The following is a 22,208-nucleotide window of genomic DNA, read 5'->3' on the forward strand; positions in this document are numbered from 1 at the left end:
ATGGATCAACGTAGGTGGGCAGCTAATGTTTTTAGGTACTCATACTTGAAAAGCGTGGACACGCAGTGGCTATAAGGAAGACTAAAAGGCTAACGATGAAATACGGAAATAAAAGTGGAGAATCAAAAACAGCCAAGGTTATCACGACAGAGGCAAGACAGATAGAAACGAATAAATGGAGAAAAAAAAAATGGAAGCTAGAACGTTGTTAGAGATGTGCAGGGCTAAAAAATCGGACATGAGAAAGGAAAATTTCTACGATAGTTCCCAGGGCAGTGCATTGCTTTTTGAGGCTAAAGCAGGTTGCTTGCGAACTAAGAGCTTTGTGGGGAAGTATTCACAAAATGATGGGGTATGCGTGGTCTGCGGACAAGAAACAGAAGCTATGCTTCACATAGTCTTAGAATGCGAGGGTATCCATCCAAATCTACATGAGGGAAATATTCGGCTTCCAGAAGCGCTAGGATTTATGGGTAGCACAGAGGAAGTTAACTTCAAGGCTGTTGAGGCGCCGAAAAGACGATTAGAATGCTGGTGGACGAAAAGCAGCGAGGGGAATATTACCTAGGACAGTTACCACCTGTAACAGGAAAAAAAAAGTATTTTGTGCCTAATAAGTTTTTTGTGCCAGCCCTAAGCAGTGCAAGTATTAAACCAAGAGCAGACAACATAGGTATATTAGCCCTTTTTGGTAAGAAAACACATCATCACCTCGCTACAAAGGGGAAACCAATAAGAATCATTATCATCATCATACCTTACACCGATCTCCTTAAAGCCGGCTTCACCCCTAAACACGAATCCTTTGCTGGGAAAATGTTTCTTTAAAGGCAACACAAGACACCTTATATATCAAATTATGGATGCCCAAGAACCCGTTTTTTTAAAGGAATTTTTTCATGAATTTTTTTTACACGCATCATCACGGAGTGTGCAATAGAAGTCAGTGGTAAGATTGCTAGACAGGATACTAAAAAACTTTCCTAGGTGACAAAAGATTTAATTAGGAAACGGCAAAGCTTGACAGTCTCCACCCCAGCTGACAGAATAGAATCAGCGGAGCTTTCGAAGTTAAATAAGCGTAAGACAGCTGACATACGGAAGTATAGTATGGAGAGGATTGAGCATACCGTAAAGAATGGAGGTGGCCTGAAAGCAGTGAAGAGGCGTCTAGTCATGGGGTAAAATCAGGTGTATGCACTTAAAGCAGGCAATGTCATACCAAAGAGGGGTAAAATAGTTACAGTAGCTGAGGAGTTCTATAGAAATCTGTACAGTAGCTGCGACATCCAGGACAATACAGAACGAGGAAGGAGTTCAGAGGAGGTAGACATCCCACCACTAACGGCAGAAGAAGTAAAGAGGGCTTTGAAAGAAATGCAAGGGGGCAGAGCACCTAATGAGGATCAGGTAACAGCAGACCTCCTGAAGGATGGCAGGAAAATTGTAGTAGAAAAACTGGCAAACCCGTATACACAATGCCTAATGGCCCAAGTGTACCAGATTCTTGGAAGAACGTGAACATCCTCCTAATGCATAAGAAAGGTGACATGAATGACTTGATAAATTACAGGCCAATCAGCTTACTGTCAGTCACCTACCAAGGTAATCGCTAACACAATTTCTGCCACGTTAGATTTCAGTCAACCTAAAGAACAAGCAGGGTTCCCTAAAGGTTATTCAACAATAGACCGTATTCACACGATCATTCAGGTGATAGAGAAATGTGCAGAGTATACCCAACCCCTATGCATAACCTTCATAGATTATGAGAAAGCATTTGACTCGGCCTTAACCTCAGCAGTAATGCAGGCATTGCGGAATCAGGGTGTAGACGAGCATTACATAAGAATACTAGAGTATATCTACAATGGGTCCGCAGCTACCATTGTCCTACATAAGTAGCGCAGTAAAATACCTTTAAGGAAGGGCATCAGACAAGGAGACACTCTCTCTCCAATGTTATTCACACCATGTTCACAAGAGGTATTCAGAACATTGGATTGGAAGCAAGGGTTGATTGAGAATACCTCAGTAACCTCAGATTTGCTCATGACGTTGCCTCGCTAAGTAACTCGGGGGACGAATTGGAAAGCATGATTAGCGCACTGGACAAGCAGACTAGAATCGTGGCCCTGAAAATTAATATGCAGAAAATTAAAGTAATGTGCAATAGCCTCAGGACAGCACAGCAGTTTGAGATAGGTGGCGGGGCAGTGGAAGTGGTAATCGAATATATTTACTTAGGCCAAGTAGTAACCTTGGATCCCAACAACGAGGCAGGGATAATTAGAAGGATAAAAATGAAGTGGAGGGCATTCGGCAGGCACTCTCAGATTATGAATGGCAGCCTACCATTGTCCTAATGAAAAAAGTGTATGACAGCTGCATTTTACCGGTACACACCTACGGGGCGGAAAATTGGATCCTCACTAAAGGGGTTCAGCTTAATTAAATTGAGAACGACTCAGCGAGCAATGGAGCAGAAGATGATAGGTGTAACACTAAGGGACAAGAAGAGAGCGGAGTGGGTCAGGGAACAAACGCGTGTTAAAGAAGCGGGCATGCGCAGGCCATGTAATGCGAGGGCAAGATAACCGTTGGTCATTAAGGGTAAAAGAGTGGATCCCTAGAGAAGGCAAGCGTTGCAGGGGGCGGCAGGAAGTTAGATGGGCAGAAGAAGTTTGCGTGGATAAATTGGCCGCAATCAGCACAGGACCAGAATAATTGTAGATCTATGGGGGAGGCCTTTGTCCTGCAGTGGGTATAGACAGGCTGATGATGATGATTTTTTTCATAGGCTGAAACACACGTCAATGAGTAAAGCACCCACATCACTGCGATAACCTTGGGGTTAGACATATACAGCTTGGCTGTAAAAAATGTTAGCGACAGGAATCGAATGCGGGCAAAAGTGGTGAGAAGCAACTGACTTCACCGCTACAATACGTCTCTGTTACCCGAAACTCTGCTTTCGAGGTACACTAAATTATGTCTGCATGCTTTGAATGCGGAAGCATTAAAGGGGCACTGACACAAAAATTTTGCATCTTTTTTTTTTGCGATAAGTAGCTAGTGACCTACTTATAACCTGTAGAAACCTCATTTGCTTCAGCGTGCGACAGTTGTTTAATTAGAGGCATTTTCAATGCGGCCAGTCGCAGTTTCGGTTTCAGCGAGTGCCGCGAAACGATGGATTTTGTGGATTTTGTGTGAACAAAGCAGAGCCGCCGTAGCACTGTCGAATCCGCATCGACGGCAGTTTCTGCGAATGCCCCCACGTACTGATCTCGTGAGGCGCTTAATTAAAAAGCGACCGTGGATGTGACGCAGGCGCTGCGAGTGCAAATGCTACCGCGGCTAAAGAACGACGCGCGACGCTCGAGACGGTGGGTGGCAAGACGCGCGCTGGGAGCAGCCAGCCGGTCTGCCTACAGGTCCGCTTACAGATGTGTTCGGCTCAGCACTGCGGCGGATATTCGAGTGCCGCTCTCGTAAGCGGCGCAGATGACAATTTTTAGTGCAACCAGCCATCGCATCATTAATTTCTTTCTCATGTAAGTCACCATGGTCGGGACTTGGGGACAATTTCGTGCGGTAACAAGCTATCACTCGAGCTACCTGCGCCGGCCTGGGCCACTTCGCGGCCGTGGCCGCCGCCTGCACAGCGACCGTGCTGCTAGCGCAGTGGGCTTTTCGTGCCTCCTGCGCGTTTTCGCATCCAATGGTAATAAACAGTAATAGAAACAGAGTGCCTGGAATCGCTGTAGAACTTTGGTCGCGGCCACCTCCATGCAGCGAAGTTTCTCGGCGAACTTTGCGCGGCGGACGCCGTGGTTTGACGCGCCGCTCAGTTTTCGTCCACCCCAACCTCCATGCAACGTGACGCGGCGAACGCCGCCGATGGAAGACAGGACAGGAAGTACAACGAAGTACGAGGCTGTGATTGGCTGCGGCCTCAAAATGCAGTTTGCCGCTTCCGGTCGCGTTCGCCGCCGCGCGTTCGGCGAACAGCCGTATTTTCGACGCCGGCGGCGGAGCGGCCGCCGCGGGCGACGTTCGCCGCCTTTTCGCCTACATTTCGCTGCATGGAGGTCGGCCTTTAGCTGACGAAATCACGGCGCCTCCGCCGCCAACAATCGGGTCGTTCGTTCTCGAGAGCAGAAGCTCCGCCCTCCGGCCCTCCGATTGGAGCGGCGAGCCGGGCGAGCCGGCGAAAAACGCCGGCAGTGCGGAAGCGGCAAACACAAACTCGTGACGTGTTTGGATGTTGTTTATTTACACAATGTCCTCGGGATGTCGATTGCTCGTGGTCCTCTGTTGGCTGCTCGGTTGCGTTTCGCACACTTTAAAATTGATTTTAAATATGTTCTAGGCTGTATTCGCCGCTGATATTTTGCAGATGATGTATATGTGTTCCCACCAATCTATCTCCCAAGTTATCTAGCCTTCAAAATTTTGTGTCAGTGCCCCTTTAAGGCTTTTCCTGGCAGTATGTCACACTTTGTGTGCGTGTCGTGCTGCTTCCGCAAAGCTACCACAATACAGATTTGTTGCTTCTCGGTACACAGTTCTGAGTGGTTTTCAGCCTTGTCGCGTAACCACTCGCTGAACCGCAGCGGTGGCTCAGAGGTACAGCACTCGCCTCGTATGCGGAAAGTACTGGGTTCGAATCCTGGTGCCGCCGGGCCCCCACCGGTTTCTTTAAAGGGTACAGGCATCCCTGTTCGAGAGTGGACCCTTGAAAAGGGGAATTCACGCCTGGAAAGCTGCCTTTACCCTATCGAGGGGCCCCTGACTCTTGTCCATTCGGCGGGGCCCCCGGCCATCATGCCGCGTTGCGCCATTGCCGGGGGTGAAAGAGTCTGGCGGCACGTCCTGCCACAGGCGGTTGCGAGTTGAGCGACCATCGTGGCTGTGGAAGGCACCATGTGCATTCGTGTTCCTTGGTGGCGCCGGGCACCTACCGGTAAAATTGGTACAAGCGACTCCCCGGCCTGGCACTCGGCCCTTGTGTGGGACTACAACGCTTGGGAAGTTCACCCGGCTTGCACGGGAAATCGCCCCTATAGAAAGGGGCGGCAGCAAAAACGCAGGATTGGCCAATGGCGATGGCAGCTTCTGTCAGTGACAGGAATAGGAATCGAACTTAGGAACTTGCAGTGACAGGAAGTCACAAATGACTTTTAAAGCAATTTTTCGAAAAAATCTGAGTAAACTTTGTGAAACTTGGCAGTCTTGCTGCTTTTTTCCCTTGTATTTCAAATATGCCATTATTTTTTGAGTCAGTCAATTAGCTCGCAAGATAATTAGAGACAATCAGTCATTTTTAGAGGAAGGATAGACAAAACAGTGTTGGTCATAGCACTGTAATTTTTATATTTCCAAATACTATTAACCCTGGGAATACAATAAAATAATCGTTTTTTGATGCATTGCTTGATTGCTTGGGACTGATTTTACCGCTCCCTAAACTTTGGTGTTCGAAATGGGCATTCAAAATGGCTGCTTGCCACTGGTGCCACCAAAGTTTAATGAGCTGTCAAATTAATTCCATTTGATGCATTAAAAAACCACTTCTCTTATTGCATTCACCAGGGTTCATAGTATTGAAAAATATAAAGATAAAAGTTTTACGACTAACACCATTTTGTCTATTGTCCTCCAGAAATGACTAATTATCTCTAATTATCTTAGTAACTAATTGACTCACTCAAAAAATAATTGCATACTTGAAATCGGTTGGGAAAAAGCAGCAAGGGTGACAAGTTTCACAGAGTTTACTTTAAAATTAAATGAAGCTGTTTTAAGAGCAGTGTCCGCCGCTAATTAGTACTATAGTCCTACACTTCATGAAATACGAGTTTCAAGGTGTATCAAAGTCTGATGACATGCTGGGAATTTCCTGGTGATACTTTGCGGTTACATCGCATGTCTATCCTGCTGGTTCTGTGAAATTTTCTCATTTTCGCTTCTTATGCGAGTGAAGTGGCGAGTAAAACTTCTCTTTCCCCCACTCTAGCCGGCCTGCAGGAGAAGAGCCGCATAGCCGTTCCTGTGGACAAGGGCCGCAACATGCTGGGTGTCCTGGATGAAACAGGGACCCTTGACTACGGCCAGGTGTTTGTGCAGTACACGGCGATGGGCGTTGGTCAGAGCAGCACTTGCAAGGACGGGGCAGGTGATGCTGCGGTGCCCGACACCATGATTCTTACGGGTGCGTTTCTTTGATTCAATTCAGTAAGGTGCTATTGTTCACAGGAAACATTTTTGCAGTGTTATATACAGGAGGAGGCATGTGATTATCATCATGTTATATAATATTTTGCTGCAACGAAAGCATTTCAATATCGGCTATGACATCAAAGATTAAGGGTTTGCAAAATCAGCAAAATGTTGCATCCTTGCCACGAAACGTTTTGCCATCATCCTTGCCATCGTCCGTGCCACTTAGCGTTTTGCCATCATCCTTGCCACCAAACGTTTTGCGCAGCGGTGTTGTTGAGTGTGCGTGCACTATACACTGAAACTTTCATGGCCCCGATTGGTTTTGTGTTTCTAATGAGGGCCATTTTAGCAGACATGATTAGCAGATGGATTTGTCATTAATGTAAGTTTGAAATGCCCTGCTCTTGTAATTTCAGCATTTGAGCATCTGCTTGTGACTGATGATGCCTATCCTCTTGACCAAGCGCTAATCTTTCTTCTTTCAAACACTGTCATCGTTGTACTTATTACTGGCCTTGTGCTGGTTAGGTGAATAATTTGCTCCGTAAGAGCTTTGCACGTCGGTGAGCAAGCATTGCACAGACTGGTGAGTTACGTCGAAATGGAGTAGCTTGTTTCGTCGGTAATTAGGTGTGAGCAGTTTGATGTTTCGTAAGCAAGAAATATCCTTGCATGTCCAAAAATATTTCTTTTATATGCAGCTGTACACCCGACAGCCCCATATATGAGGCAGATGTATATATACTACATAAAGCTGCAGCAGCGAAATGCCTGTATGTGAGGCAGAACTTCCTACAGAGCCATACACCTAGTTAATGTAGAAATCTTGTAACGTTTTTATCAGCTGACCTTTGGGTGAGGCATGTCAGTGAAATATCCGCGTTGCAACATTCTGCAACACAGTAAGTGAAGCAGAGAACAATTCAGTGGGGAGGGCACATAGAAAGTGTAGAGAGAGGCGTTTCCAAGGAGGCATCAGATAAACTGCGGCTCAACGTCCGTCGGCCGTCCACCGTACATCCATGCTAATGCACGTACCATGGACGTCCGTGGGACACCCGAATTTATCACTTCCGTACGTCCAGCCGTACATACGAAATTGGATGTATTTGGGATGTTGAGTGAAAATTTCCAGAATCACGTAACGAGATGCTTATGTTCCCGCAAAGGATATCCGCCCAAGACGAACGCACTACTGGGCAGACAGGCATACATGAATGGAGTGAACTTGCTTCACACGTTTCGTTAGCGGTTCTCAATTCTTATATATTCTTCCCTAAAGAGATCATCGTTAGAGTTGGTGAGGTGCTTAAAAAAGGCAAAAAATGTCAGGCTTAGTTAAAAATATGCAGATGAAACTTGCAACATACAAGTCAGGGTATTGATGTACAAAATCTTTTTAATTGACAAGCGAGTAGCTTTTTCGTTCTGGTTTTTATTTTCAATCTAACCATTATTTTATGCTTGGTAGTAACTATGTATGTTCTCTGGCAAGATGTCATTCAGACTTGTACATCCGTTTCTGGATGTCCACTGTGCATCCAAAAATGTGCATCCAGACATGGACATACAGTGGCCGTCCAAACTGTGCATTGGATGTTTAGCTGTAATTCGGACGTCGTTGTTTGGGACCTGCCTCCACTGACGCACCGGGTTTGTTGTACGGCGGCTTGAGGGCTCCTGTGACCCTTGTCAATGCTTGTGGGTAATGTAAATGGAGTCTGCAGCCTGTGCATGGTGGAAAAAGACGAAGCAATGGGAATGACGGCGACGAAATGCCGACACTGGTGGGCGAAAAAACAATTGGCAGACAGCCAATGCCGCTGTGCTGAAGCGAGCAAATGCAATCGGCAAGACGAAGCAAACGGGGTACAAGATACGAGCGAGAAATGCATGTTGTGGAGTTTTGAAGCTGAAGCAAGGTGTGTGAGTTTTGAAGCTGAAGCAAGGTGTGTGCATCGGACAAAGCCTCACGTTTGTGGGGGAGAGGGCCAAAATGCTCATGGATTCTTAGAGATCTACCAGTGAATTCTCAATTATAGTTTTTTCGTGCACTTCTTCAAGCCTTGTACATGGGCCTAGAGCATCTTGAAGGGGATATGCAGACAAAACACAAGTTTGGTTCATTCGAAAGATTGCCTCATTAGAATCACACTGATGCCACTTTTAACGCACACTTCGCTCCAATAAGCTATAGAATTTGGAAAAAAGAGAATGGCCACGGGACCACTAGCTCACTTCCCGCAACAGAACCTATGATGTCATATGCGCAGCTGTGCGAATAGCTGAAGGCCGGCAAAAGCAAACGCAAATTAGGCAGGGCTTATAAGCATGCCGAACGAGCTATTTGAGCTTAAATGTCATGCATATTACTTTTACAGCAGTAAGAACGGTGAGGTGAACAATTAGAGTTACTAAAGTGCACATAAACATAGAAATACTGATGCGCACTGCTGTTGGTACTGGGCATACTGTGCTTGTTTTAGCTGCACAGCAGTCCGTCGTTTTGGAGTTGTCTTACGCGACACTGGCCGATTGGCGTAAGTGACGTTGTCTTACGTGACCCTGTTTGTCGAGCACAGCCCATGTTTCACGAAACGATTGCTTTTTATGGTAACAAAAAGACGCCAGGTGCAAGTACAGTCACAACCAAAGAAACGTCTGCAGCTGACTATGGTAGCGCCATCTGGGAGGACTGCCGGTAAGCAACGCTGCAGAGCCAGTGACGCACAGGAAGTTTGTTTGAATATCCGCCTTCATGAATTCATGGCAGATGATACGAAAACACGCGATTTGGCGGGAGAATCAAAATTTCAACCTAAATTGATTAATTTCTCAGTGAATACGGCATTGTTTGCTGCCGGGCAAGCGCTGGGGGCACTAAAGAAACGAAATCCTTCAAATAAAACAAATTTGCATATTGTCTGCATGACCCCTTTCAGCATCAGCAGCAGCATTCTCGGTAAAAGCATCGAAAAGCGCCAAATTGTCGGGGCGTTGATTTAGTGGAGCCGTTTTTCTGAATGCGTGCCCCCACTCTTGGGATACAGGCACGGTGCTGGTGACCAAGTGCCCTTGCCTCCACCCCGGGGACGTGCGCAAGTTTGTGGCCGTGGACGTGCCAGCCCTGCGCCACATACGGGACTGCATTGTCTTCCCGGCCAGGGGGCCCCGGCCGCACCCGAACGAGATGGCCGGTATGCCCTTGTCAAGTTTCTTCTCTGCAATTGTGGCTTGTTGTCCGAAAATTGGTGTTCGTCGCACGAGGTAGGAGTACACAGAACCATGAGCCCACTCTTTGAGAGAGCGGGTGGATGTGTTGATTGAGTAATACAGTGTTTTGTATTAACACACACGTCCCTGGCCACTAAGTTCCCACCAATTTTCTTTCTGTAAAAGGGCGTAGGCACTGCATTTTTAGGGCAAAGCTTTCAACCTCTCACTGATGTCGTCTGTAGTCCACCCAGAGTTCACCGCTGAAAAGCCAACTTTCTCTCATTGTGATGATGATATTGGGTAAAGTGAAGAAAAATTGTAAAGCTTCCCATGGTCGGAATCGAGCCTGGGTCCCTCGCATTATGAAGCCAACGTCTATCCGATTGCTCCATTCTGGCATGGTCAAAGCAGTTTGGATTAGGAGGGGGGCGCATGGACGTACGAAATTAGAAAGATCTTGCACCCCTCCGTTTAACGACGATGATGGTAGAACGTAGAGCTTTCTTCGTGCAAAATCAAATGGCAAACGGTCAAAGTCAAAGCCACCGCGATCAAAAGTCCAAACTGTGTGTAAGTGAAAGTAAAAGCTCAAGCAGTCAAAGTCGAAACCGTCTGTGAGTCAAAGTCCAAACTCATTTTAAAACCAAGGAGTCCCTCACGAGAAAGCTTCGCTTTCATCCATCGTCGTCGTTAGATGGATGGGTGCATGATTTTTTTGCCACTGTCTATGTTGCTCATATGACTTGATCACTATAGCCACAGTGCATGTTGTCATGTGGATTTGATTTGTTGCCTTTGAAGTGAGTGAGGATTAGCTTCGAATAGTTAGAATAGCGGTGGGAAAGTCGTAGCTAGCCGCAGCCATCAACTTAAAATCAGTGGCGGAAAAGCAGCAAGGCTGACAAGTTTCACAGAGTTTACTTCAAGGTTAAAAGCAGTTGTTTTAAAAGCCATGTCCCCCCTTAATTGCATTCAGCTGGCTTAAACGGCACAGATCTGGTCAACTCAGCCCAGTCGCATGAAAACAAGGCCATACAAAGACAATCCGACTATGAATGGTGCGCACTATATGGCTATTCCACAATAGGAAGTTCTGGCTTAATTCTTTTGTTTGCTCCTTCCACCCGATTTTCCAGTTCTTGTGGCTTCCTTGTACATTGTTTTGATAGAGCATTATCTATCCTGAATAAAACAATGTGAAGTTAGTGCATTCAAAGCTGACCTAGCAGTGTACTGACAAGGAACAGCTAAGGAGCCTTTTTAGCACGTAAGTGTTTTATTCCGGGATACACAAAGGTTTCACTGACGTCATATTTGTCACCGAAATGACGCCAGTACAATGAAGCAAATGGCCTGTAAAGGGTGCACCCCTGCACACGGGGTTGTTCTCGCGGGGACGACCCCTGTAGTACTAAAGAGTACGTTATAGGTACTTAGGGTTGTTCGTTTTTGGGTTTTATATTTTAACACCTCTGCTGGGACACCAAGACTTCATTGTCGTCATATCCGTCACGGAAATGACACCAGTACACCTTTGGTGAAGCGACGCGCCAGCAGGACGTCGCTCACCAAGCACACCCACAAGACAACCGCCGACCCGCAAATCATGCTCAACTGCAGATTTCGCTGCACGTTTCACTTTCATGTTTTACCGATTCTTATGAAAGAAGAATCAACCACAGTTTTTTATGCATGTGCTCTTAACATTTAAAGCACTCCTGACACAGTAGACACTATTTTTATTGACTGCTTGTGCCATGCCAAAATAACGGTATTTTTGCATGCACGGGGCAGTCGCACATCATTCCCACTCTGGCTGAGGGGTCTGGCCTAATCTGTGGGGCCAGATTTCCCTAAATGACATGTGTTCTAAATGTTCAAAGCTATCCTAATGCTCCTGTGATGTTTATGTGGACTGTGGTGAATTTCTCAATTTGAAAAGAGATGTGCACTGTGGACTATACTTTTTTTTAACGATAAGCCACCTAAGCTCAGAGAATGAGCAGAACAACTGTGAGAACTGTTGACATGTGCTGACCAGCCTGGTTAAAATTACTGCATCCGAAGTGTTTGTGAACATGCTTGTGTTCAGGGTCAGACCTTGATGGAGACGAGTACGTTGTCATCTGGGAGGAAAGTCTCTACTTTCCGGGAGGCAACAGGACGCCCATGACGTACAGCGACACTTCAGTGGGGGCGCCTTCAACTGGAAACCTGGTTAGTGTTCACTCATAAAAAGGCCGGGTCTGTGGGAGTACTGTGTTTAAAGGGGCCATGAAGACAAAATACCAGTTTGGGTCATTCGAAAGATTGCCTGGTTGGAATAGCACTCAAACCACATTTAAACGCAAACGTCACTGAAATAAGTGAGGAAAACAGGGAATAGGCACGCGACCCACCACCTAGTTTCCCGCACGGAAGTTGTGGTGCGCTACAGTCCGCTTGTGCGATTTCTGTGGTCGCAAAATCAAATGCAAATAAGCAGGGATTATAAGCTTGTGAGACGAACTGTATCTGCTTGAAATTTAGTGCGCGTTCATTTTGTAGCAGTAAGATTGTAGTACAAAAAATGAAAGTTACAAACATGTGAACATACTCGCACCACGTATAAATTTACCAGTTGCAGATACGAAAACCGCGGACCTGCAGACAGTTTTAAAGCACGCTGGGCATGTCTATCATACACTGCCTAATTGGCGGCAAAAAGATCTCGTTCAAAGTGTACCTCGACCTGATGACTCTGGGATGGATTGGAAGATTCCTGCTGGCGAGAAGGTATTAGCGATAAGTCTTCATTGTAATTTTCATCATTTCTGATTACCCTCCGCGGTGGCTCGGTGGCTAAGGCGTATTGCGCTGCTGAACCCAAGGACGCGAGTTCAATTCCCGACCACAGCAACCGCTTTTCTGATGGAGGCGAAAAGCGAAGACTTGTGTGTTCAAGATTTTTGTGCACGTTAAAGATCCCCAGGTGGTCAAAATTCGGAGCCCTCCAATACGGCGCGCCTCATTCCCGGTGTAGTGTTGGCGCGTTAAAAAACAAAATGAATTCAAAAATCTTGTTTCCGATCGTGCTCAGGCATGCTTGACAGTTAACCTGCGGTAACAAGCAGAGTGTCAGTGCAGGGCTTTATGCGCCGCCAACTGCATGAGTCGGGGACTGCACACCATTGCATAGGAATCGAAGTAGAAGGACTTAAGGAGCCATGAAGACAAAATACAAGTTGGGTTTATTAGAAAGACTGCTTAGTCCCGATAACAATGATACCAATATCATCGCAATATTCGAATAAATAACGGATATATTAAAGAAAACGTGTGAAGCAGTCGCGATCCCCTGGCCAATTTCCCGCAACTTTTCTATGACGTCACGGAACCTTGTTTGTGTGATTGGCGGCCGCCTAACTGACCTGTCGCGACGACACATGACTGGACGTGTGTAATGGGGCCTCTAGTTCTATTTGACCGCATCACTTGAATGCTAACGTGCAGTTAACGCACTGAAAATTACGTTTTATTGTTGGCCCGTATGACGTCATTCTTTGCTCATAACACGTCACTGTGGCGCGAAATTTGAGTTTTTAAATACTTCTTGCTTTTTTTTTTTCGTTAAAAAACATCTTTTGTGGCTGTAATGGAGCTGAGTCAGATACTGAATCCTAGTTCTTTAAAATTACACGAAGTTGTATTTTCTCTTCATGGCTCCTTTAAACATGCACAGCAGTCTTTGGCTGTTACTGATAACATGTTACCACTAAGTGACTACCCTTCTGGAACACTTTCTCATGTGGTAACCGTAAAGTATTATGCCAATATGGGAACGTTTATTTGTGGGGAAAATGTTTTTTCATAACATATGAAGACACAGTAACACAGAAGAAGGCGCGGTAACACGAAGACACAGAAAAAGGCACAAATGTGCGCAGGCGCGAAAATTGGCTGTTCCTATAAATTACATGTTTCCTAAATAAAAAAAATTCCCCGCATTTCCCCGAGGGGAAGAATGTGAAAGTGCGAATGCACGAGTTGAATTTGCGCGGTTCGGTAATGTTCGCGAAAGAGAGATCACACACACACACACAACTACAAAGAAAGAAAGATGCATTTATTCACAGACACCTATTTGTGTTGTCGTTGTACTTGATTGCTAGAGCGGATCTCAGCTTTGAAATTTCGTGTCAGTACTCCTTTAAGCGGGTGCATTAGCCCTTCTCACGCCCGATTCCTGGCCAATCCCCCACGTGGGTATGTGCCATGTCAGCGGCCAGGCAGCGCGCGCCCATCTCCCCCCGTTGCCAAGGAAGACGAGGAGATTCCTGGCCAATCCCCCACGTGGGTATGTGCCATGTCAGCGGCCAGGCTGCGCGCGCCCATCTCCACGTGCGCGGACATCGCTGGTGGACGCAGGTTCAGGGTCGCTTAAGAAGTGCATTGCACTTAAAAATTAGTTGTTAGTCTGCTCCGCGCCCTATATTATATGGGACTCTTTCTGTGTCCTCGTGTTACCGCGAGGTTTTATAATGGATGAATACCAACTCGCCCGATTCGCTGTACTACAAAATTTTTGTAGCACAGCGAAGTAAAAAATTTTTGTAATATTCCCATGTGGGGACTCACAACCATACTTTTTTCATAAATTGTGGAACAAAAGAATGGCTATTGCTTCAGGGTGTTTTATTAGAGAGAGCGCCTTGCTATTGTCAAACTACACCTTGGGATTTCAAGTTTTGCTTTTTACTGTTTCGCTATTGGGCCACAGTTGATGTGGTCTCTCTGCTTGGTAAGAATCGTTCACCTTTTTAGGTGGTGAAAATTTTGGAAATTTTTGAAACCGAGCACTAAATCGGCGATCTTGGCAATAAATGATGTCAAGTACTTGTTTGCTCAAAATAAAAAATTCCTGAGGGCATCTACGATGCCACAGGCATAAGTAGGCCTCCCCTTTGTACCGAATAAGCTTATTTCCTTCTATGCGGGGCATTTGTGAAGACGAAAGCCTGGCGATACTCACCGAAGTCTTCACTGATAGGACATCGTGTTTGTGCCTCCTCTTTCGCTTCTTTTTCTTTGTCTTTGGGCATGAAATATTCCAACAGGCTCTTTTTCTCCAACATCAAATTTGCGTCTCTTTCTAAGCTTTCCTTTCTCTGTAATAACATGAATTGGCCACACTGCGGCTCTTCGGTTGTGATTTTCAGAGTCGCCATTGGCTCCTCGAGAAGCAAGCCGACATAAATTTTTCAAATGTTTAATACTTCTATGGCATTAAAGGGGCCCTGAAAGGCGTTTTGAGCACACTAAAGGAACTAGTGCTATCGTTAGATTGGGTCGTCAACGTCATATGTGCCAAGTATTACTCTTTTACGCGCAGCGGAAAGCTCACACTTTTGTTGCAAAGTTTGTCGCTTTTTTCTCACCTTTCCCTTCGTGTTTTTGGACGCCGTCATCTTCACATGTCTACGTCATCGATTCCTAGATGTTCGTCATGAGCTAGACATCCTGCTATTGGGCAAATTTTTCACGCACTTCCGGCAAAGAGATGAGTCGTCTGCTCAGCATCGCTCGGCTCGCCGGCTGATCTGCCAGCGTAGTGCCGGAGTGCTTGGACATTTCACGACAAACGAAACAAGTGTAAACAAACGCTTAACCGTTTGTATTGAATGAAACACGGCCATAACACGACATGGATATTCTCTTACCTGAGTACGTTCCATAAAGAAAGCGTTGAAGCCCCGTGGCACTTCTTTCGTGCAATCGCAGAGAACACCCCGACCAGAATGCCCGGGTTTGATGCACACATTTTATTCAACTTCAAAACAATCCAGAGATGCGTTTTGAACGGACACAACGTCAGAACATCCGTTGAAAGTCTGAACAGCGATTGACAGACGATGGGTTGCCTCCTCCTGCCCGTCGTAAATTCGGCACTCACCTCGCGCGCGGTTTGCGGGGACGAACAGCAAGCCACTTAACTCTGGCGCACAAGCCGAGATGGCTTTTAGCCACGCACACTGCACATACCCCATGCGATGTTGAGTCGTACGTTGCTCGAGAAAGATAATCCAGACCATGGGAAGCACTATCCACCCGCAGAAGCACAGCGTCGCATTTCATCGCGAAACAAAGGCGTCCACAACACACACACACTATCGCCTCCTGTAATGCCAAACGCATCTCGCACTTCCCAATGAGAGTGAGTGGCATGCCTGCAGTGTCCATATGTCGCGAGGTAGGGCCCCAAGCTGAACCGGAATCACGGAACCGTAACTGACTTCTAGAGCGGTTTGTGCCTTGTTGCCAAGGCAACCGATGTTTGAGATTGTCAAAGAATTGGCGCTCGCTCCAGCGCTAGAAAGCTCAGAGCCGCGGCGGAGCATGTTTTGCCAACGTTGCCTCTCTCCACCACGCGTCGCCCCAAGCTGAACTGGTCACATGATTGAAGCGTTTTGTGCACGGGTTCTGTATCAGTTTAAAATAACTTTTTCACATGCGGCCGGCAGGAATTAGCACCGCTGCAAAATAAGACCCGGCACCAGCGGGGCCACATCTGATACGGCGCTTTTTGGATAAACAGTGCGCGGTGCATCAAAGAGAACGAGCGCACGATCCTCCCCGTGCGGCTGCGAGTTCGCCGCCGATAAAAAGTCACGTGCCGTCGATAGCAACTGCAGCAACGTACACCGCGAAAGGGCAAGGCCAGGCCGCCGCACACATGTGACCAGATTTTTTGTTTGCTTTTCCAGCCTTGAGCGGAGTGCGGGATTCATGGTGTCAACAAAGCTTGCACGTAGCCATGCCCGTAGCAGACGGCAGTCTGAGCAGCGCAATAGTGGAAGTACGTCACCGCTGAGTAGCGCTGCATCATGGGAGGGAACGCTCGTGCGCCGTCAACAGCGGAGAGTAAGTTGAAAGGAGGAGGAAACACGGCGCGACGATAATGCACGCTTTTTGATTTACGATTTCTCAGCTAATACTCATCGCTTTAACAAAATTCTTGCGGGAGGAGATTGCTAATACATTGCTTTATTTGGTTACATGTACATCCATGCATCGGCGGAAGGTATTTCAGGACCCCTTTAAGAATCTTCAATTACCCAAATTATTTGGGTAGCGCGAAGTGGGCACATTTATCTGCAGATGATCTGCAGATAAATGTGCCCACTTCGCGCTACAGCCTCCCCAGAATTAGTGTTGTCCGTCCCTCGGGTATGCCCATTCCCGTGTACTCTGAAAACCTAGGTTCCGTGTTAATACAAACGCAAATGTGGTTTTTACTGTTCACAGTGGTAGTCATTTTCATTATTGGACAATAGTAATGACGATAACGCCAGCTTTGCGCATCGTGGGGCACTAATTAAAGGGGCCATGAACACAAAATACAACTTTGTTCAGTATGAAAGAACTCGACTTTGGTAGCGCACTCAGCTTCATTTCAGTCATGGAAGGTGTTTTTTTTAATTTAAAAATGCAAGAAATATTTAAACAATTTCCAAATTTTGCACAATAGCGACATACCGTATCTGCTGACGTAATGAACCCTCTTTTTTCCATAAAATTCGGCATGAATTTGGGGGGAGGGTTCATTATGCGGGAAAAAGTTGCAACAGATTTTTAAAGTTGAAATTTCATACAATAAAGTTGCTAAGAGAAGCGCTGTCAGAGCTTTGCCATTTTCGTAAAAATACGTAGGTAATTATGTAATACGTTTTTTTTTTCATTCCCAACATGCTAGTGGCCCCCTACTCACCATGGAGTTGTCCTAACTGAAGTTGTTTGCGGCGTCACATTTGTAATCGGCCCACAGCACCATCTTTTGTGCCATCAAGGCACTCCAAAACCTTTTTTCCGACACCGGGATACTTCCAATCTTTGGATCCACGAAACACACGGTGATCACCGTTCACCGTTCAAAAACCTTTCGTTTTCGCCCGTAGCGTACACGTACTGGGTCAACACTGATGTGCCGCCCAGCCGCGCGGTTTCCATGTGCGCCAATACATGCTCCACCACCTTCCGTTTAAAACCGGCTGTGTAGCTCATGTACGGCCCATTGTACGCTGCACACCAGGAGCACAAGAAAAATGGCTGCGGCTTAGCTCCGCTAACGTTGGATATGCAAAGCAAAAGCTTGGCTTAGTCAGGTTGAGTCTTGGTTTCGCTTGGTTAACCTTTGGTTTAGCGGTATTGCAGACCACATCTATAAGTCGTATGGTTACGTGCAACGCTCACAGAAGAAGGCCGGGCAAACGCGGCGTTCATTCATGGCGAACGCACCGTTTTTCTTCGCCGGGCGCAAGACGAGTCACGTTGCCCGAAATGACCCAGCGCCGCAAGCATGGGAGGCTGCGGGCGTGGTTGGTTGCCTCTGCCACAGCGGCGGTGGTGACCGCTGTCGGTGCCTGCAGGCGGCAACAGCGGGCCTGGCGAATCGTGCGATGCGCTTCGAGGGGTGTATCGCTGAAGGTGTGTCATCCTCCATGAAATCGCTGGACGAAAGTAGTAAAGCTTTGCTTTAAAAGGTCGGTGAACAAAACCATGGAGCGCAATGGCAAAGTCGCGGAACAAGAGCAGAGGACTGCGGAGTACGCTTAGTGCTTTGTTCGCATGCCGCCGGAATCAACCGGAACAGAAAAAAACATAGCAAAGAGCAGGGAAGGAGTTCAGAGTACGTTTTGTGCTTTGTTCGTGCGCCGAAACGTTTTTATGGTGCAAGAAGGTTTGTTTTGCGTTCAGCAGGTGGCGCTCCGCAAGCGGGCAATTTTTTTAATTGTGAGTTACGGCATTCGCGCTCACGTCTCTGGATAGTGTTGAGATTTATTTTGTTGTAATGAGTTTTTAGCATATATGTGCGTACTGTGGGGTGATATCAAGTTACTGCAACCGTCCATGGCATCAGCAACCATGCTGAGATAAAAACATATTCCCGATGAATTTTTTATTAGAAGTGACAAAAAAGTAAATTCTCAAGAAAAAAAGTGGGGAGAAGGTTAATACGCGAGTGGGTTCATTACCCGAGTAAATACGGTAATATGGGTAGGAGTGACCTGTCATGGGCTGGTACTAACAAAGTTTTTATCAGCATGGTAACTGCACTTTAGCATTCAAATTGATACTATGAAACGAAACTGATGCCCCACTGTAATCTCCCAGTTATATCGTTTGGTGGAAGCTTATCTCGGTGGCCGCCTATCGCACAAACAAGATTCTGTGATGTCATAGATACGTTGACGGAAAGTGGCCAGGGAGTTGCCAGTGTTGAATATGCCTTCTTTAATATCTCGATTATTTGTTTCAGGTTTGTGGTAAAATGGGTATTCTTGTTAATGCGACAAAACAACATGTCTGATGGACATAACTTGCATTTTGTCTTCATGGCCCCTTTAAGGCTTTCACCCTAAATAACAAGGGAGCCTTTACTTCGAAAGAGATGTAGTTTCATACAGTGCACCAGGAGAATGTCTCTTCAATGAAACGTTGTGTTCACCACACAGAGAACAAATTTAGCTAGCCTCTCAGGTACACCACCTAACGTTGAGCTACAAGAAAATCTTCAGCTGAGTACCTTGGTGGGAGAGATAAACACAAGTAAGGCACATACAGCATGGGATAACACATGTTGGTTCTGTCACTTTTATCATTTAGTGGTCGATGCACTTTGAATTTGAATGTTTATGTGCCAGCTTGCCTACCTAAGTTTAGTCAAACCATTACCTATAGCCGGTATTCGTTGAAAAGTTTAGCGGTCAATTTCTTCGCTTGGCAACACTGGAAACGGCCACAGACATGGCCGATGCGCCACGGATACGGCGCAGCCTGGGCCACTGCGGCCGCACTCCGAAGAAAAAAAAAGACACTGGCGTGCGTCATCTGCTCCGTTCCAATCCGATTCTAAACTGTGGCGCCAACAGAGATGTTATTAATCGCACTCACAGTGAACTCGACGCAATACTTTGTGTTCGGCAAAGAGTTCGTAACGTGAAACACAGCCATGTGTTTCACAGTCGTGCTTAGCTGGACAAGTGCCGCCATCCCGCGGAGCCCGACGTAACGAGTGACGGCGCACCGTGGCCTCCGCGATTTGCTGCAGGCGGCGCGCCGGCGCACCGCCGGCAGCCAATCGCGGAGGCCACGGGCGCACTTACACGGTTGCACGGAGGAGAAGAGGGGTGTACTGATCTGCTTGCCGTGCGCACAACGTCGCCTAGCAACAGACGCTTGGCCACAGATATGGCGGCGCACACTTGGTTGCCTGCATGCATTCCACGCTATTGAATACCGAGGATACCTATATTGTTTATGGTCGGCATCAAATAAAGTTTTCGCCGGAATGAAACAGTTACAATATTACTTGTCAGATAATTGTAACAAGAATCATTTTCTTGGTTGTGCGACCATAAATGGTCCCCAGCAATTTTAGGAAGCCTTACGTCCTAGCCATTCCCAGGCATTCTCAGATAATGAATGGCAACCTACCATTGTCCCTGAAGAAGAAAGTGTATGACAGCTGCATCTTACTGGTACTCACCTACGGGGCGGAAACTTGGAGGCTCCCTAAGAGGGTTCAACTTAAATTGAGGACGACTCAGCGAGCAATGGAACAGAAGATGATAGGTGTAACATTAAGGGACAAGAAGAGAGCGGAGTGGATCAGGGGACAAATGCGTGTTAAGGACATATTAGTAGAAATTAAAAAGAAGAAATGGACGTGGGCAGGGCATGTAATGCGAAGGCAAGACAACTGTTGGTCATTAAGGGTAACAGAGTGGATCCCTAGAGAAGGCAAGCGGGGCAGAGGGCAGCAGAAAGTTAGATGGGCAGATGAGATCAAGAAGTTTGGAAGGGAAAATTGGTCGCAGATAGCACAAGACCGGAGTAATTAGAGATTAATGGGAGAGGCCTTTGCCCTGCAGTGGGCGTAGATAGGATGACGATGATGATGATGATGATGTCCTAGGAACCTTTCTGTTTCTTCACTGGCAGTACAGTCGAGCTGACTTATAACGGCTGCAGTAGTTGTAACGAACACTCGGTTATAACAAACGAACATGGCAAGATCATCACAGTATGCACTAAGGCAATGGAAATAAACTTCGGATACATCGAACGGGTGCCAGGGTGCAGCTTAGGTACAGGAAACAACCCACCCTCACCTGTCCGCGACAAGGGGTTCCAGTCGCCACTTCGATGGCTGTTTAACCACCAAGAAGTGAGATATGCACTTCGCGCGATCACCCTTTCTCAGCAGAGCTGATAGCAGCCATGAAAAGAAAACACCAGTAAACGATCGTGTAAACAAAAAAGGACATCGCCTTCGGGAATTCCAAGTTCCCAACCCCCACCCCCTTTTCTTCACCTCCGTACGCGGGGAGTCTGTCAGGAGGGGCGCGAGACAGGGAAGGCGATAGGTGAGATATGCACATATCGTCTTCCTTTTGTGGTATCATTGGTACCATTTTGTACCATTGGTACCATAATGATATCATTTTGTGGTATCATTGGTATCATTTGTGGTATCATTTTCCCTTTTGAGATATGCACCTGTCTTCCTTCTGTGGTATCATTGGTACCATTTTGGTACAATAGGTACCATTGGTACCATCATGGTATCATTTTGCGGTATTGGTATCATTTGTGGTATCATCTTCTTTTTGAGATATGCACCTATTGTATTCCTTTTCTGTTGGCACGGTGGCACCATCTGCGAAGCGCAGGTCGTGTCTTCCCTACCTCCAGCCCAGGGTGGCACAAAGCGGCTGAAGGATTTCAGTCATGGAGGAAAGAAAGCTGGAGCCGCAGAATTAGCCAGGCTTGAGTGCCCGCACTCTCCATTCCAGCTCACTCGTGTATACTTCTCCAGCATAGCCTGCGGGGAAGGCGGGATAGAAAAGAAAAAAAAAAACATATCAGAACTTATGCCGAAACAAAGCGTGACGTGCTTTGTGCTTTTCGATGATCGCTGCGCTATTTTCTGGATTGGCTCTACTTGCACCAATGTGGGTGGTTTCGAAGCATTCGCACCACCATCGCAGCTGATGTTTTTGATGGCATCTTTTGGAAGCTGTGCAAATGACAATTCATAACGCAGCTTTCACCCATATGATGAGCTATTTTCCCACTTGCGTGACTTAGTTTAGCCCAGTATAGTACTTCCGTTCTGGGGGGTGAGCGGTAAACTTTCCTGAGCAGCTTCACTGCTGCAACCAACGCTGCGCAAGTGATGTCCGTGGCGTCATCAGTGAACCTGAGCGCCATGTTTTTGCATTTAGAAAAGGCTTATTACACCTATAACGAACTGTGGATATAACAAACGAATTCAGCATTACGATCGAGTTCATTGTAAGTGGGCTCTACTGTACTGCTGAGATGCAATGAAGCTGACATAAAGAATTGAGAATGCTCACCTACAAGGGTACTTCCCAACACGTTCTGACAATATTGCGAAGAATGTTGGGATTGACATGCTTAATTAACAGCGCACTGTCTCAAGTGGAACTTGTGGGGATCCTAGTGGCCCTATGCCTTGTCCGCACAGGTTTTGGGTGAGCTGGTAGCCGGCGCGTCACGTAAGTCGTGTCCTCTGCATGACCCCACGCGACACGCCGAACCGGCTCGCCACGAACTTGTGTTGATGGCGAGGGGGAAGAAGGACCGGTTTGTCGCCTTCTCCCTCGCCGCCCTCTTCCTGATCGCCGGAGGAGACCTCCTCTCCTCCACCCGAGCCGAAAAGCAGCCCGTGAGAGCGTTCCGCGGGGACTCTGCTGGGA

The 22,208-nt window shown here is 46.9% G+C and overlaps 1 protein-coding gene across 1 annotated transcript in view; it reads left to right on the forward strand.

The window, feature by feature from the left end:
• The window catches only part of LOC144162833 (uncharacterized), a 51,971-nt gene that overhangs the window by 23,799 nt on the left and 5,964 nt on the right, over nucleotides 1–22,208 (forward strand). Inside the window, exons 6-8 of the mRNA XM_077693512.1 lie at nucleotides 6,023–6,217; nucleotides 9,279–9,425; nucleotides 11,537–11,661. Coding sequence (XP_077549638.1) covers nucleotides 6,023–6,217; nucleotides 9,279–9,425; nucleotides 11,537–11,661 — 467 coding nt within the window. The remainder of the gene's footprint in view (nucleotides 1–6,022; nucleotides 6,218–9,278; nucleotides 9,426–11,536; nucleotides 11,662–22,208) is intronic.

Source organism: Haemaphysalis longicornis, unplaced genomic scaffold (assembly GCF_048455015.1).
Source record: "Haemaphysalis longicornis isolate Haplotype H1 unplaced genomic scaffold, Haemaphysalis longicornis Haplotype H1 scaffold_12, whole genome shotgun sequence".
NCBI classification, from domain to species: Eukaryota; Metazoa; Arthropoda; class Arachnida; order Ixodida; family Ixodidae; genus Haemaphysalis; species Haemaphysalis longicornis.